Consider the following 19,354-nt stretch of genomic DNA (forward strand, 5'->3'; position numbering starts at 1 on the left):
TCTCCAAAAATTTTGATTACTATACTTATTAGTTTCAATGTTATTTCGGTTGATGTTTTATTACTATGGATTTTTTTTTACTTTCTATTTTCAATGATTTAAGAAATTAGCTTTAATTATGTTTTTATTATTAATTTGTTTTTTATTTTAAATATTCTACTTTCATGCTTATTATCTTTTAGAATTTATATAATATATTAATCTGTTATAAAATTATATCGTCGATTTTTTTTAATTTATAATTGCTTACCCATTAAAAAATCAATATCAACTCAGGTTTTGAGCTAAATAATGTTTCTAAAAGCATGTAATAATTTTTACATAGTACGGAACACAATAAATATAATGTCTCCCGGGGCATCGCCCGGGTAACGTTTCTCGTTTTTATTGATTTACATATTTACTATGTACATGTTATTTTTGTTCGGGTTTATTTTGAATTTGGGTAGCATTTTTCCCTTTTTCTGTTTTTCTTCACATCCAAATTTTTTGGATTTGTGTTTTTTTCCTTTAACAAATAAATGTATGTGTTTGATATAATAAACTTTTGAGCAAATAAATATATTGAAATGAAAGTAGTTGTAAAAATGTCTTTAATAGTATTTTATATAACAAAGTTATGGTTAAACATATCTATGATACAATGATACTGATGTTGCTCTTGAATCAATTAGTTATGAGTTTGTTTTTTTAGGTCTTTTCATTTTTAATTTTTATGATGTGCTTCTAGTATATGCATTGCTCTGTGTTTTAGCTTAAGCCATGGTAATTTATCTTACGATTGTAATTTTTAATTTTGGCTAGTTTATTAAAAAAATAGGTTTTGATAGTTTAAGTGCTTAAGACTACATACTTTTGTAAACATTGTATTACATGTAAAATAGCTTGAATATTTTGTCTAGCATTTGTAATTCATATTACAAAATATACTTCATATTACATAGTTTTAAATACAAAATATGTCATCCATGAGACGAGTCAACTCCTAAGCTTATTACATTTCAACCTTCAAAGTTGTCTATCATGTTTAATTTTTGTTTTGGATCTTCAAATCCTAAGTTTGTGAAAATTTACTTTTTTAACAAAAATCGGCATGAATATGTTTTTTTTTATTTTTTTTTTTCTAAATTAGATTAGTTCCAATTTTAAAACACCTAAATATAGTGTTTTGTTGCTTCATAAAATTTATTACAGGCATTATTTGGCCATCCCTAAGCATCAGAAAATTCAGAACAACTTTTACATGTTTTGCTAGTAAATATAAAAGTTACACAATCCTTTTAACGTGGGGGCAAACAACTTGCTAAATTAATATTGTACACAAGACATACTTTTATATATTTCCATTATCCCTAACACAATCCCGTTAAAACAACTTCAAATATATACTACTATATAAAGCAAACTGTCAGTAATTAAGAACCTGAAATGACCATATTACCTTTCTTATTTATTCACTAATTTAAATATCTTTACCTATATACCTATAATACCCTTAATAAAATAAACTACAACATAGATTCTTCAATCCTTAAATAACCATATTAACCCTTACCGCCGCACATCATCGCCACAATTGCCGCAGCCACACCTTTGTCGTTACCACCATCACCGCTGCATCGCGCGGGCACCCCGTCTCGTATTGTCTAACACAATCCTAAAATTATTTTAACTTTCCATAAAAATCTAACAATTACATTACAAACAAAAATTATATCTTGAATCGATTGTTCATATCTAGTAGGTGATGAGCATGTTCATTCATTGACAGATACCGAATTTTCTTTGTATGTTTCACCTGAATTTGGGCAACTAAATGATACTTTGGTTAACTAGGGTCTCCAAAATTATTAATCAAAATGGGACAAGTAGAAATGGACCAAGAGTTTAAACTGGGCAACTAATCACAGACAAAGTCCTGAACATCATTTGGTGTTTTACAAGCTTAACAAGTTCTTCTCCTTCAAGCTTTCAACAGTGTCCTTGATGGTTACCTCCAATGGAGTAAACTCAACACCTAGACTTTCCGCCTTTGCCCTTGATATACTGAAAGATGGCTCAACACAATTGCTGTTTTTATACCTATCGAGATTTAAGAAGAAAAAAAAGGCAATTTAGATTTTGAGTTGGTTACCCGAATCTCCAGAGAAGGCAACATGGACAAAATGCTCAAAGGACCTCATGTTTTCATTGCATATATCACAAAAAAAAAAAAAAATTATCAATCAGTCATACAAGTGTATTATTCTTGGAAATCTTTAACCTCTCTACTTGATGGTACTATGATTAAGTGGACTTTGTCGTTGATTGTATCAGCTAATCTTTATCCGCATATAATCAACACATATTTAGGTGTTACTCACCATGAAGGCAGAAATCATGGTCTGTTGTTTGATGGGTCACCCTCAAATACTACTAGGACCAGAGTTACTGGGTTACATCAGGGTATCATTATCAATTTGCCAAGTTTTCAGAAATGAACATAACAACAGGTGTGAGTTATTGGTCAGTTTTTTTCCTAAACCGATCCTGAATTGCAAATTTCATTTTCTTGGGATATAAGAACCTCTTGGTTTCGGTTACTGATCTGAATATCGGACTTGAGCCCAAGAATCATAATTTGCACATTTTGTATCCCCATATTTGGGCTTAGACTTCTAAACTAAGTCAATTAGTTAAACATGTGGCATATTTGCTTGGCATTATAAACAACTAGTAAATGCTAACATGATAAAAATATATAAACGATTAAACGATCTAATGAAGTATAGACTGGGTCGGTTTTGCTAATTGAATTGGTTTGTTTTTCTGGGCAAGCTGAAAACCAAACCGAAAGTTTCGGGTCGGTTTATTTGGAATTAGGTTTGGTTTTTTCCTCGACCCTAAATTAAATAGATCCAAACAAGACAAAAGTTTCAGTGATTAACTACAAACTATTCAGAAATTTCCACTAAAGAACCAATAAAGCTGGACCATTTGAAGACTTGGGGCTCAAACAAAGATGGGAAAAACATACAAGTATACATAGAAAAGGGATCTCTTACCTATCAGAATGAATAAGAGTTGGGTCTAGTTTGTGTAGGATCTTCATGATCAATGAAGAGTGAACCAAATTGCCAACCATTAAGTATCTACCATTAGCTTGCGGGTTCTCAAAGCCTAATATATGTGCATTAGCAACATCTCTCACATCAACGAATCTGTAAATTCCATCAGAGGTTATTTCTTTTCCTGCATATACACCAACCATCGCCAATGATCGATAATTTATGCATTAAATAACTCAGTTAAATTTTCATGTTGATATACAAGTGCATAGAAAACTTGTTGCACAACAATCAATCATGCATATATACATATGTAAAAAATGAAAGATACCAGATTTTATCAATCCCATAACCCATTCAGAAGAAAGATTGAGAATTGGCTGTAAGAGAGGACCAATCACAAATCCAGGATTTATAGCCACTAATTCCAAATCGTTTTCTTTTGAAAACTTAAAAGCAGCACTCTCAGCCAACGTCTTCGAAAGGTGATACCACAACTGAAAAATACAAACTCTTTAACTAATGAGACTTCATTATAAAAACTAGTTATGCAAAAGTTACCTTATTTTGTTCACAGAATAATGGATCTGAGAACCAGGTTTCGTCCACCACATCACCAGACCCAGGAAGTTTTAAACCATTCGTAACTGCAGACATGGAAGATGTCAAGACGACTCTTTTGAGAGAAGGAACTTTTGCGGCAGATTTAAGAACATTAAGTGTTCCCTTCACTGCAGGCTCTATCAGTTGTGCCTAATGCAAAATCAGCAGAACCGGACAATTCACAAATCATATAATCATGACCAAAGAAACAACATAAAAATGAAAATTATTGTATGTTATCAAACAACCAACTAAGTTTAAAGGTTAAGAGCAATTTAAGAAAATTGAGAAAAGAACGGGAAAAAAAACCTGTGGGTCATCAACTACAAACTGAACAGGAGAAGCGGCGTGAAAGACACATATGCAGCCATTAATTGCAGAATCGAAAGATCCTTCTTCAGTCAAGTTAGCTTCAAACAAAGATAGCCGTTCATCTGCACCATCAAGAGCAAGCAAATGTTCTGTCTTTTTTGGATCACCTGCACATATTTTTTGCATTTATAACTTTTAACTGAATAAGTTGATAACAAAAACATACACATGGCAAGAACATCGAAATACAAACAACTTGGTTGCTAGACCCAGAGAGATCACGTAACTTATAGTGTAGCCTTATGAATACTTCTAAACCACTTTAAATGAAAGAATGATAAACTCGTATAAGTCATCTAATTCCAAGACCCAAAAAAAACAGGTGCACTCCTAGGGACAACGCCCCTTGTAGCCGTCTCGCTGATCAGAGTGTGTTTTGTACGCCGACTCACTCGTCTAAAAAATACGAATATGGACGAATTCTTAGACATGGATAACTCATTTATCATCTGAAATGATGATTAATTAAAAAGGGAGATGTGTAAGGAATTTGTTTTCCTCACTAAAACATGTAAACTGTAAAAATTACTGTATGACTATGTTATCTTCTAGAGTTCTAGAGATATATGATCTAACAATAAACATCAAATTTAGTGTATCGTGATTCGTGAATCAAGCACAAGTCATTGATGTCAACTTGTATAAAACATATTATGTTTCGATTGCATTCTAAGTAAATATGTATGTGGCTGCAACCCAAACCCAAATCCAATCTATAGATGTCCCTATCTGCAGGGCGGCCCTGAAGATTTATGATCACTGAGAAAAAACACCTAGGCTAGACATAAGCAATTCGACTAGGTGACCTCAAAACCAAAAATGCATGTCCCTAAGGTCTTAACCATCCGACCAAAATGTACATGGCCCATTATTGAAGGTAATACACACACACACACACAAGGAAAAGGAACTGCCTAGTGACGTCTTCCATGGGTGTTGGGCCTCAATACGTCGACAGTGTATAGGAGAGGTTAAGATGTAAATAGACCTTACCTCTATCTAAGTAAAAAGGCTGCTCAGATAACCTTTGCATTGGATACCTCGAACGGGGTGTTTACCCCACAAACACATCTCTCTCTCTATATATATAGAGGTCGTACAACATAGAGGGCAAAGGGGGGCCTTTCAAAATTTAGATTTTGTTATGTATTTCTAAAGTTTATTATGCATTTTAAAATTTTACTATAGGTTTTTAACATTTTGCCCCTTATAAATTTATTTTTTTTGGATTTATTAATTTTGCATGGTATTTTTTTTTCTGGTACCGCCTCTTTATATATATATATATATATATATTGGGGGATGGGAATATAAGGCTGTTAGGTACTCAAGCTTAGATGCCGAACACTCACATATTAATTTTTTAAACTATAAAAATCATGGGGGCCCGAGAATTTATTAATTAAACAATAAATAATAAAATATTAGTATGTGAGGGGTTCTACACCTAAGCTTAGATCCCGGACAACCTTATATTCCCTTTACCCATATATTAATGGGTTGTGATCATTTGAAAACTAAAATTTTCGTGAAAACTAGAAAATTGATTAAAACATTGTGATCTGAACTTAACACAATGTGTTTGAAAAATAGTCTGATTTTCAGGCGCATTTAAAAACACGTGTGATTTAAAAGTTAACACGATGTGCTTTTAAAATACACAATAAAAACACATTGTGGTTTTCGAAAACACAATAAAAACAAATTGTGCTAAATTCAGTTCACAGTGTGTTTTTACCGATTTTCTAGTTTTCACATAAATTTTAGTTTTTAAATAAATATTTCACAAATAAATATCAAAAATATTAAAATTCGGGCCCTAAATATCGAACCGTGGTCTCTCACTATGGCATGCCCAGCTGGCGATCATAAAGTCATAAACCCACAAAACAGAAAGTTTAAGTTAGAAAATAGAATAAAAGTAGAGTAACTGACCAAGAGACCGGACAGTCGCATGAACAGAGTAGCCACGATCCAAAAGGAGCTTAACAATCCATGAAGCTATGAACCCAGATGCCCCTGTCACACACACCACTTTGCCTTCTCCACCGCTCATCTCTATGTCTCACTGAAACTTAACTTTGGGTGAGAAATATAATGTATACTGATTGGATTGTCTGATATTTTTCATTTTTTTATAGATGAGCAACGTGGGGAACATGTGTAATAAAATATAAGAAAATCAGAAAGATAAGATTCCAAATATTATGGGTGAGCAAAACCGAACCGAAAACTAAAAAAACCATGAAAACCGAAAAAATCAAACTGAAAAAACCGAAAAAATCAAAAACCATTGGTTTTGGTTTTCTAAAAACCGAAAGTTGTGGTTCAGTTTTGGTTTCTAATGAAAACTGAATCATAAAAACCGAACCGAACCAAAACTATATATTTTTACTTTATTTGTAGAAGGTCATTAACTATCAATTTAAGTCTTTAGACGTGTGGCTATATGGATTAGAGTGTGAATAAGACAAGACATGACATGTTTATTGAGTACTAGTGTCTTTAACTTTTTAAGACTTGGAGCAAATGATTGAGGAAGACTAGTTGCCTCATAGAAATGTCAAATAAAGTTAAAATGAACTTTCAAAACATTAAGCGAATCAACGGATAGCATTTACCTTTGCCGTATATGGCGTCGTTTTAATTAATTAAACGAATCGACAACAGAAAAACGTATTGATTTTGTTTTGGTCATAACTTTCAAACCGTAACTCCGTTTTTGACGATTCAAACGACCACGTTTTCGTAAGAGAGTCTAGTTTACAGATATGGGTCGAGCTCGACCTGGTTGAGGTCGACTTGGTCGAGTTAGACCTGGTTGAGTTCGACTATGGTTGAATTCAACCATATACATGCCTATATAAACTTGATCTTTCATTCCATCAAAAGGGTTTACACACATAAGATTTCTCTCTAAGGTTTTCTTTGAAAAACACCCTTTCTTCACAAAAAATTCAGATTTCATAGACAAGAAGAGAAAAGAGTTTGTCTTTCAAATCCTCTCTTAAATCATTCTCTCGATTTCGGTTCCAAACGCTTTCAATCAATCAAGGCTTCGATCTTTTATCAAGAAACAAGTGAATATTATCATTCTCTTCATCAAAAACTTGTGTAAGTCCTGTTCTTAATCTCTCCAATTCGTTTTTATATGTATATATATGTTTACTCTTTCGGTTCTTATCAAAAGCTAAGCGAATCATGTCTTTGATTGTTGATTGTGCAATTTCGGTTACATTTGTGTGTAAGAAACGAATTGAACCTTGATTAAGGCTTTGATTTATTACATTATGCACTCATGTAATTTGGATTTTGTGCAACTACAAGAATTGAAGATATCATTTACTTGGCTAAAAGACTCTAAAATTAGTCGATTCCGTATCAAAGATTAAGGTTGTGCAATTGTCGATCACATGATGTATGAAATCGGTCGAACTTCACCCTTTTTGTACTGATTTGTGACACTTTTGTGCAATCAAGACTCGTGGGTATGAATTGGCTAGCCTTAGATCTCGTTATTTTAACAAAATTGCGTCAAAATCGTTCGTTTTGCTCAAATCGCGTATGAATCCGAACCCGTCCAGTTCTAGCTCGACCTAGGCTAGTCTAGCTCGACCTAGGCAGGTCAAGCTTGACCTCTACCCGGTCTAGCTAGACCTGCCATGGTCGAGTTCAACCACTTCCCTACTCATATAATCGATTTCATTAGCCTATCGTCTCCATACGCGCTTATTCGGTTCTTAAATTTGACTGGTTTTCTCAAAAGGTGTAGTTTTGGTCCAATTGGCTAACACATGAATAAAAGATTTTAAAATAACATATTTGGGCTTTAGTTGGTCGAGTTCAACCATTAGGTTGAGCTCAACCTCAACTCGTTTCGGTTTCGTAAGCTTTTCGGTTAAAATCTCCGGTTTTGTCTAATTTTCAGTAAATTCAAGTAAAACTTATTTTGAACTATAAAATGATTTCAAATGAGGTTGTATTGATATAATAATGTGTTTGAACTTAATAAAGGACTTTGTTGTCAAATCCATACTCTTGTTCGGTTTATTCGAATTTTGTCAAACGTCGTTTTAGAAGTTAAATAAAGACATGTGCACTTAAAGGCATTTCTAATAGGCTAAGACTTAAGACCAAAGACTTTCATTGTGACTTGTCATGTATTATTGGTAGGTGTTGATTGTCGTGGACTTTGATTGTGCTTGTCGTGCTCGTCCGTTATACTTTCATAACACTTTTCAGGTGAGTTTCGTAGCCCCTCTTTTTACAAGTTTTGGGGTGGAAAGTATACTTATTTTTCAAACAGTTTTGTCGATTCCTGTTTATGTTCAATACGGAGCCTGTGCGTATAGAGTTACTTGTGCCATTTGACGTGCTTGATTTTGTTTATATGTGTGTGATTTATGTGTTTATTGTTGTGATTTATGGTTTGGACATGCTTATTGTATGAGTTTGAGACTTGGACATGAGATTTGAGACTTGGACTAAGGCAGGTACCGTAAGGCCGGACTTTGAGACATTGAGACTTTGAGACATTGAGTCTTTGAGACATTGAGTCTTTAAGACATCGAGACTTTGAGACATGAGACATGAGGCATGAGACTTGAGACTTTAGACATATTATGGCGTAACTCTGCTCATTATGTATTGAACTAATACTTGTTTAGACTTTAATGAATCGACAAAAGACTTATTTCTTTGACTAAGACTTTTTGACTAAAACCTACGAACTCACCAACCTTTGTGTTGACACGTTTTAGTATACTTTTCAGGTACTCAGGCTAATCAGGGATAAAGACTGCTATGCTAGGCTTGGACTTCGGAGATTAGTGCTCCTCTATTTATTTTCAGACTTTAAGGCTACATGCCTTGGAATATTTTTGTATGGACTTGGTTGTAATAAGCTATTTTAGCACTGTTATGACTTTGAACTCATGTATTTGGGAATATATTTATTATATTCTATTTCATTTAGCAGTATCTATGTAATTCCATGTCGTGTTGTAGTTTTCATGACACCTCATGTTTCCGCCAACGGTTGGGTATTACAGAAAGGGTATTATAGTTATTTTAGATAAATATTGAATAGATAGGAGGGACATTTTGGGGAAGTACTTAAAATCAATATTGAAAATTTCAAGTTCAATGTTGAAAATATAAGGAAAATCTGCTTTATAATATAATATAGATACTAGATTTTAGACCCGTGTCCAACACTGGACACGGGACTTACGATATTATAAATATTAGATATTCATAAATTTAAATAATAAAAACTTATAAATTTGAATATATCACAAGTTCGTCATTGTCATTATTAGATGAGATGTATTAATGGAACCTTTTGTCGTAGTCATTCCATAAGGCACATGCTACTATAATTCTTCTATTATAAAAATTTTTGAAACCAGTTGTATTGATATTATGAAAGATAATTAAGAATTAAAATATAAACATACTTATGATCCTGTACTTGACATTCAAGTATATGTCTTTGATTATGATGTGAGCCAATAATACTAATAGGTTTATTTTTAATCACATGTCTTATGATAATTAGATAACATTTAGGATTGTTTTCATATTCTTTGATAACAATTAGGACTCTTCATTTGAGTGACAATTGTAACTTTAAACATTAATACGCAAAACTAACATATAAAAAGGGAGAAAGTTTTGTACCTTTTGGATTTACTATTCAAGTAACCCTCTGTTATATATCGTGCTTTGTTTTGTGATCGGCCCATGTTCTGTGATTCCTATTGTATTTAGGATAAGAATGTTGTATATCATCATATGTTACTATGTTTGGATATGTATCTATAGTTCAAATTATGTTTATATTAAATATTAAAATATATACTAATATTTACAATTTATAAAAATATAATCTAATATATTATTAAATTGGACGACATTGTCAATATTGTACTGGGATACCAATGTACGACATTTATAGATATCAATTTATAATAGTTTATTATAAGCTAGTATTTATTGATAGTCATGTAGTCGACATTAATATTTACATGTGTATATCTATATGTATTTATATACTGTGACAAAAAGTAAAAAACAAAAGTCAAAATTAAAAATTTTAGAAATTCAAAAGATGTGATACGCGGATTATTTATAACATTTTAAAAATAAGATATTGTATTTCATTAAATTTTTGTAGACAATATTTCATATGCTAAATTTTTTTTAATTAATTAATGGATAAAAATTTTTAAAAAATAACTATTAAGTTGATGGCTAAAAATAATAAGAAATTAAGTATTCATGGTTAAAAAGTGTAAATTAATGAGACTTTTTCTACAAATATTAATATATATATACTAATATAAATATTTTTGGATAATGATTATCAAGATTTTTAACCTATGATTAATAAAAAATGATAACATAAGAGAGAGTCAATTTGATGAAACTGAATGATTTGATTGGTTAATAAGTCATTAGGTTTTGACATAATTTTTGTAGACAATATTTTATATGTTGAAATTATTTTAATTGATCAAATGGTTGTAAAATTTAAAAAATTCTTTAAAGTTGATGGCTAAAAATAGTATATATCAAGTATTTAGAGCTAAAAAGTCTAAATTATTGATTGAAAATTAAAACGTGTAAATTAATGAAACTTTTTCTGTAAAATAATATAAATGCTAATATAATAATATATTTCGATAATGATTATTAGGATTTTTAATTTAAGTTAATCTAAATGATGACATAAGCAAAAGTTAATTCGATGAAATTAAGCGATTTGATTGATTAATAAGTCATTAGTTCAACTGTATTAATATTAGTAGTCGACGATTTTAATACATAATAATTTGCTTATGTATTAATTTTTTTTATATATATATAAAATAGTATCTATCTTATTCTAATATATAGATATAGATGGTCGAGATTTTTAATATAATCCATGGTAATATATGGTAATATCTTATTCTAACATTTAATCTTATTATTTATATAATAAAAAGTGATATAGGTAGTCGAGATTTTTAGTCCATGGTAAATACTTAATCTTTTTATTTATATAATAAAAAGTCAGAAAAAGTTAAAATTGAAAACTTGATATAATCAAGAGATTTGATTGGTCAATAAGTTATTAGAGCAACTGTGTTTTAGTATAATAAAAGATAGATATAATATAATATAAAATAAGTCATTGAGTTAAAATATTATTTAAATGTGATAATTTATTGTGAATGTTTATGATAATTTTTTTTTTTATGTTTCAAATCGATGAATGACTCTTTATATTATTGCAAAATTAACGCTATCTCTTTTATTTTAGAAAAATAATATAATAATCTATCTTTTTAGGCAATTTTCTTGTTGTGTTTATTTTTCTATACTGGTTTTTCCATTATATTTGTCCGTTGTTAATAATGAACATTTTTTTAACAAGCAAATTTTTACTTTACCTTTTTGATATCATCTTTAGCTTTGAATGTAGAACCTCCTCTTCTCTTACTCTCTTGTGTTTTATTTTTATTTTATTTTAACCATTTATATAACCTATTAAATGATATGAAGTGATGAATAGTAACTATGTAACATCCAGTAAAATTTTACCAAATCGCATTTTGCTTAATCTTTTTATTATAAGTTATTTATTGGTTTTTTACATATTTTTTTTTTCTTTTTGACTTCTCAAACAATATATTGTAACTTTTTTATGCATATATCCCGTACCACTATCATTATTCGTATTTTATCACTTGCATCTCGTTTGGGCTTTCTATTATGGGTTACTTATTGGTTTTTTCACACTTTTTTTTGCTGGGTTTCCAAACAGTATATTGCAAAAAAAAAAACTATGGTCATATCCCGTAACATTTTGTACCCTTATTTGTTTTTGCGCACTTTCTTCTTTTGTGGTTTCAACTTATATATTGAAACTTTCATTCGACTTTTTTCTTTGTGCATATTAAATATATGCATTCGATACACTATAATTTTAGATGCGTTTGTAGTATTGGTTTAAATAAATACGAGTATATTTCATATGATAATTTAAGCTAACATATATATATAGCGACGCATCATAACTAACAAAATGTTTCGCAACACTCAGATGAAAGCTAACGTGGTTTTGCCCTTAACTAAATATATATATTTTTAAAACAAACTTATTTATAACAGAATGAATTTTTATTAGGCGGTTGGACACGAGTACTTTAAAACCACACAATCATTTTATAACAAAAAATGAGGTCCCTCAACGCGGGACTCGAATTATACTAGTTGAACTAATGACCATTGACTTTATGATAGACAATTAAGTTATGGTAAAACAATATACAGTGGTACGATATATACGTAAACTAGATTATTGTCCCGCGTAATACGCGAGAGAACATATTTAACTAATGATATTATTATCGTTTTATAATTTTGTAAATTGACAAATATTGGTAGATTAATTAGTATCATGATGCAAAAGATGTAAATTAGTACTTGCAAAATGAGTTAATTTACAAATAAACAAAGTTTCATTGAAGATTATTGTATTTATAATCAAAGTTAAGATAAAAACATAAAATTTCATGATTTTATGTTTTTATAAACAATTAGTAAAACTTAAAATGAATATATCAAGTGATAATTTAAAATTCAAAAATAACCAAATTCGTTTAGTTGAGAACTAAATATAGATTTTTCTTCTTTTTGAGTCGTGTAACTAATTAGTCATTTTTACAATATTTTATGTAGTTTAATTCTTATACAAATACACACATAAAGAAAAATTAACAAAATAAAAAATAATCTTATATAAAATATCTGAGCATCATATAGTAATATCTAACCATTACACTTACATCAAATATTTAATTGATTACCGCTCAGGTGAACTTGTAAATACATATTTTGTGAACAGATATATCATCTTTTTAAAAAGTACTCAATGTATGTTAATTTCCCAATTAGAATTACATATATGTTTCCCCTATATCTAATAATATAATTTTTTTTTAAAAATTCTTAATATTTAAGCCTCAAAAGTTTACTATTTGTTTTTATGGTTACTTTTTAAAGAATTTTTAAAAGTAATTTTACATCGATATACTGGAATTTCTAAATCATGTACTTATAGTTAATTTATTTGAATTTTTGAATTTTGAATGGTACAAATAATTGTGTGGAAATTTTCTTTTAACCTATCATATAATTATCAAAGATTTTATTTTAAGTTATACTAATAAACTTTTACACTACATTCTTGAGTTAATTTATATATGGGAAGAAAAAGAAAAGAAAGAGAAATTAAAGCCTTTTGCATTTTTAAATTTTTTACGTAAAGAAAAGAATGGAGAATAAAGGGAATTTTGAGGGGTTTTGGCTCAAACACTGTGTTATTGAGTTTGGTTTATAAAAGAAAAGAAATAACTGAAAGTTATATTATCTTCCTCTCAAACCATCCCATAAATAGGGAGAAAATGTTTTAGACAAAATCAACTAATAAATCATTCCACTTATTTTCATTTCACTTCCCTTCCACCCTTAAATTAAACTAAAAAACACAACTTGTTTTGTAATCATTTGCTTTCCTTTCTTTTCATTCCATAAAAAAACTCAAGAACACGGTGAAAATCTTAACACCCAAATTTGGTCGGATTGTGTAGGATACAAACATTTTGTTTAATGTAATTACCATCATGCCCTTTTACACCAAAGAATCCATTTATTTTGCAAATATTGTTACTCAGCATGTCTCTCCACCGTTCACACCTACTATGCCATACATGAGGGGCTATTAATTGTACAAACTAATGTTAACATTGTGATAGTGGAATTTTTAATATCATGTAACAAATATTAAATTATTTTTTATTAAACTAATGACTCTTTTACCATGTATTAAATATATATATAAATTTAAAACGGTTAGAACTTTTTTTCGCAGCAGATTTAATTTTTATGAAATCATGTTTTGAAACTTCCAATTTATATTTATATTTATGTAAGATAATAAAGTATAAGATATCAAGCGGGTTACACATATTTTACTTTAAATAAAAAGGGTATCTTTGTAAATTGTATTGTTATATATTTTTTCTTTCTAACTCAAACATGCAAATAACACTTTACTTTCCTTATGATTATTGGGTTTTCATATTAACTCAAAAATGACTTTTACTTCTTAAATTTGTTTTTCTTTTTTTTTTCTTTTCTAATCTTTTTATTTTTTATCCATATATTATAACTCGAGAATAGAGTGTTAGATACATATATATTAAAAGTTAAACCCTGAAATGTTCTTAGACTATATTATTTTAATACCCATAAATATTAATATATTTATTATAAAAGTTACATTTGGTTAAATAAAAAGGCTTTAAGATTGATAATGTGAATTTTTATATAGACAAAGCGTAACTAATTATATTATAATAAAAGTTACATTTTTGGTGAACTAAAAAGGATTTTGGGATTGCATATTGAAAAAGTTTATTTGATTACTGTGTTTAAAAAAAATTGATTATCTGATTTTTCGTATAGAAAAAACGTAGTTTTGAAAAAGTAGGTTAATGTATGATTTTTCAATACGCAAGTTTTATTCGCAAAATCTATTTTAAAGACGCAATTCCAAAAACCCACTAAATAACTATTAGTTATGTTATATTGAAAACTAATGTTTATACCGTGTATTGGTATAAATATATGATATAATCGTAATCGACGTTGTTTATTGTCTTCGTCGCATCTTTTGGGTACGCATCTAATTTTATATTTTAATATAGAACCTTATACAATTATTGTATAGTTTTCGTTTAGGTGCATTATTATTTTGACAAAGTTTTATCAAAAATCATTGAGCTATTTGTAAAGGTTTTTAATTAACGTCGTACACACTCATGGTCATATCTTGCGAAATAAAAAAAAATTATATAATATTTAATCAATTGATGGATCACATATGATATAATCTTTATTGAACAAACATATTTTCTCTCTTTATGCATAAGTAGATTCTAAAAATAATAGATTCAAAATACATATATAAATATAAATATAAAAATAATCTACATTTGAAATCTTGAATAATTTGTAAAATAATAAATATAATATCACAATTGTTAAAGAGATGAAGAACCCGAATAATGATCTATATCTATGTATATTATTATTGTTATGTTATGTTATTATTTATGATATATTATATTAATTAAAAATGGTATATTTTGACAAAACACATAAAGTATAAGTATTAATATCGTCATTTTATAAAGATGAAATAATTAAATTTGATTTAATGGTTGTAAATCAAAGTGAAAAGTCATCTAAAGGTCTTTGTTTGCTTAAGATTGAATTAAGGACCTTGTTATATATATATTGGTAGATTGAAATGGAAGAAATATAGTATTACATATCTTTTATTTTATTCCTTTTTGTTGTATTTATAATTTCATTTGGTTTTCCATATTATGGAGTATTAATACTAAGGAGTGGGAATGTGGATATGGGTACCCATATTGAATGATGAGTAGGACCAAATGGGCAAACTACTTGAATTATTAGATATATTTTTAATTGAATAATAATAGTGAGGATAAATGGGTATTGTTTGATAGAAACAACAAGGAGTTCTTTGTGTAGGAAGTAAAACGTTTTATTCTAATGAGAAAGTATGATTGTAGTGATAGATTTGCATTCAAATGAGTGAATTTGATCTCAAAAAAATAAATTATAACATTTTTATGGGGAGGGGTGATCGATCGGGTTCCTACTTGCGTGACTTTATTTTCTCGCAACTATTTTATGAGTGAGGTGATTTGTTATTAGTCTAATGAAGGGATGAGTCAATATGCAACTTGTTGAATGCTAGTAATATATAGGGATAACATCATATATCCTTTTATTAAACATCAAAATAACATATTTACCTATTTAAATTCATAAATATTATATATCCTCACTCTAAACCTTAAAACTCTTATATTTATCCATTTTATAAATAAAAATTTAATATCAAATCTCCCCCTAAGATTTGATAAATATAAAACAATCTCCTTTCCACAAAAAAAAATCTCCTGTTCTTATTTCCATTTGTTCTACGCAACGAAGGAACTTTCATCCATTACACTTATTGATATGAATGCATTAATCTCAAACTCAAGGTAGGTTGTTTATATATAAGATTTTACATTTGAAAAAAGCATTGTACGATTTCAAAGCTAGATAAGTGTTTTGATACATGTAATGTTTTATTTGTTTATACTAACTTGATATTATTTTTAATAATAAAAAAATATGATGGGAGAAAAAAAAAAGATAATTATTTTGATTACGTAAACAAACTACTCACTTTTGAATGCCTCCTTGTAAAAAAGGAAAAAAAAGATAATTATTTTGATTACGTACAGTTGGTTTTCACTATTACTTTTTAATTAGGGGTGATCATGGGCTCAACCCGGCCCAGCCCGTGACCCGAAAAATAGAAAACATGTGGACCGAGGACCGACCCATGTTTCATTGGGTCGGTCCGGTTCGGGTTAGCATGCGGGCTCGGGTTTTTTGCGGGCCAACCCGTAACCTGGAGAACAACACTATATTTCATGTTTTTTAAGTGTTTTTATGGTTTTCGTAATAATAGTTTAACTACAATACGATATCTCATTATGGTTTTCGTTTTGGTTGTGATTTAACTATCAACAACAACACTAGGAAATTATGTGAGAATTCCTAATTACATTATTAACATGATTTTACATTAAAAAAAAAGTTTGTTGGATGTAATTGAAAACCAAATCAAATACCGAAATACATATATAAATATTTTAAAATACCAACAAAAATATTATTATAATATATAATATATATCTATATGAGTCTACATGAGTCATATAACAATGTAATGTCAATGTTTGTCGGGTTGACGGGTTCTCGGGTTTTTCCCCGGGTTAGACCGGCCTGCAATCCAAGATTTCATAAAATATAGGCCCGTGGACTGGACCATATACTTAACGGGTTGGGTCGGGCTTGGTTTTTTTGGGCCGGTTAAACGGGTTTGATGGGTTGACCCGTATTTTGATCACCCCTTTTTTAACAAGCAAATAGATATCGATCAGTTGATAGATTTATGGGAGAAAAAAAAAGCAAAAGATAACTAGTACACTAAAAAAGGAAAAAGAAAATGAAAAGTTGATTGTTTTTTTAAATAAAATGGGTATAATAGTTATAAGTTAATTATTTTATGGTTATTAGGAGATATAGAGTTTTAATAATTATTATTTGAACGAATATGATAGTTTAAGGTTTAAAACTATGATAATAAGTTGTTTAAATGGGTAAATGTGACTGTATTGAAGTTTAGATTGGGTACTATATTAAGGAAATTAATTGGGTAAATATGTCATTTTGATGTTTAGGAGGATATATGATGTTCTCCCTAATATGTAAACGATAGTTTGGGCTGCAATTAGGTCATCTTCATTTACAACTCAACCTAACATTATTATTCATTAAAAAATCAATTTCTCTCTCTTAAGTCTTATCTAACCCAACCCAACCAAAACAGACTTATATACTCCTATTAACAACCCAGACTATTTTTTTAATAAATAAAAAGTCTTTTAAAAAGATTATGCAAAAAAATTATAATTAGGATCAGTTAATAATAATAAAAAGTTAAATATAAAAAACTGGAGTAAAGAATAAAAAAAAAATATGGTAAAAAATTTTGTTAGTTTATATATTAAGTATGAAAAATTACATATATTTAATCAAATCTAAGTATTTATATAAAAAAAAATATATATGCTGAGGTAAACTACAAGCTAAATAAAAACAATAACTTATTAAGCCACATTCCTTTTGGTTGCCATGAATATAAGTTAGTGGTACAACCTGTTTGGTCATGATCACTATTGTTTAATAGCTTTTTTCCATTTTATTGCCGACCGACCCATCAAAAAATTTGGCGATGGGGATAGTCTAATTAGTTCATTGAGCTGGACCGAACAACTTATTATTTTCTCTATCGAAGATTTCATACAGATGGATGAGTACATAAGGATTGGAGATCAAAGGAAAAAGGTGGTGAAAGTATCATTTTCATTACACATTGGTGCTTATAAAAAGTAAGAAACGATAAAAGGTTTTCCAACATCGAGGTTGACCAATGAAAATTGTATAAAACATTAAGTCACTTGGTATATAGTAGTAGATGAGTAGATTAAAACACAATTCTCTTTGTTGGAGAATTGGTTTAATTTCAATGTAATGTGATCATTGTGATTGATGTACATGTTCGGGCATTCTTACAACTTGCAAAGTACGTGTGAATTAAAGTTACATTTTAAAAAATAATAATTACCATGATGGAATGTTGCATATATATCACATTATTATATATAGTACAATTTACAACATGCTTAGGAATAGTGAAGCAAGCAGACATACGCAGCAGCCTATAGCCTGTTTGCTTTTTTTTTTTTTTTTTTAAGTTGTTTATAATCATCCTAACTAGCATATTATCACGTATCTACACCTAAGCGTGCTTATAAGGAAAAAAAAAGCTAATATTTGTTATTACCGACTCACCGGCCAACCACTGTAGCTACCTATGAAAATGTCGGTTTGATTCTTATTATTTTTACCCTTTTTACTTTTGATCAACTTTTGCTTAACATTTTTTTAAGTTATTGGTATATTAATTTGTGACGACCTTTTGAGAGCTATTTTCAGTAAGAAAATAGTTAATATTTTTTACCTAAATGGTATAAAAGGCCCTTCAATGAAGGTATACAACTCTATAATGTATTGTTTATGCATAACAAAAAATCAGATTTTAAATAATCCTTTGCACCACTTTATATTTTTTGTTTTGTATTTTTTTAGATTTATGATACGCTTTCATAATGTATGTTTATCTTATACACATTGCAATTTTATACACATTGCAATTTTACATATCGGTATGTTTTTCGGGCAATGCCTGCTTAAAATACTAGTTCCTTTTTATATCACAAAGACCATTTAAAATTAAGATCTCTTATATTAATAAAAGAGAATTGTTTTTGGAACTTTTTTTCTATGTGACAAGCTCATGTCCCTTTCTATAAGTGATTTTAAAAATTTATGATATCATATTTGTTATTTCTTTTTTTACTTTCTATAATTTTATTTAACCTTAAACATTATATATCATAATTAATTTAAGAAAGATATATCTCATTAAATAGATAACTGAATATATTATATTGTTTCTTAAGTTTAAAGGAAAAAAATATAACTATATACAACAAAATATATCAATACGTCACATAAGATTATTGTAAATTTAATATTTAATTTATAGTGTTTAATTATTA

At 28.9% G+C, this 19,354-nt stretch overlaps 1 protein-coding gene across 1 annotated transcript; it reads right to left on the reverse strand.

The window, feature by feature from the left end:
- Nucleotides 1-1,711: 1,711 nt before the first annotated feature.
- On the reverse strand, nt 1,712-6,150 carry LOC122594925 (phenylacetaldehyde reductase-like). The gene is made up of 6 exons (XM_043767210.1): nt 5,958-6,150; nt 3,960-4,129; nt 3,609-3,800; nt 3,379-3,544; nt 3,045-3,231; nt 1,712-2,082 (listed from the first exon to the last, which is right to left on the reverse strand). Exons 1-6 carry the CDS (start codon nt 6,076-6,078, stop codon nt 1,938-1,940), a joined length of 981 nt encoding a protein of 326 aa, XP_043623145.1. The 5' UTR covers nt 6,079-6,150; the 3' UTR covers nt 1,712-1,937.
- Between the last annotated feature and the right edge of the window lie 13,204 nt (nt 6,151-19,354).

The sequence above is a fragment of the Erigeron canadensis genome, chromosome 4 (assembly GCF_010389155.1).
Source record: "Erigeron canadensis isolate Cc75 chromosome 4, C_canadensis_v1, whole genome shotgun sequence".
Taxonomy (NCBI): domain Eukaryota; kingdom Viridiplantae; phylum Streptophyta; class Magnoliopsida; order Asterales; family Asteraceae; genus Erigeron; species Erigeron canadensis.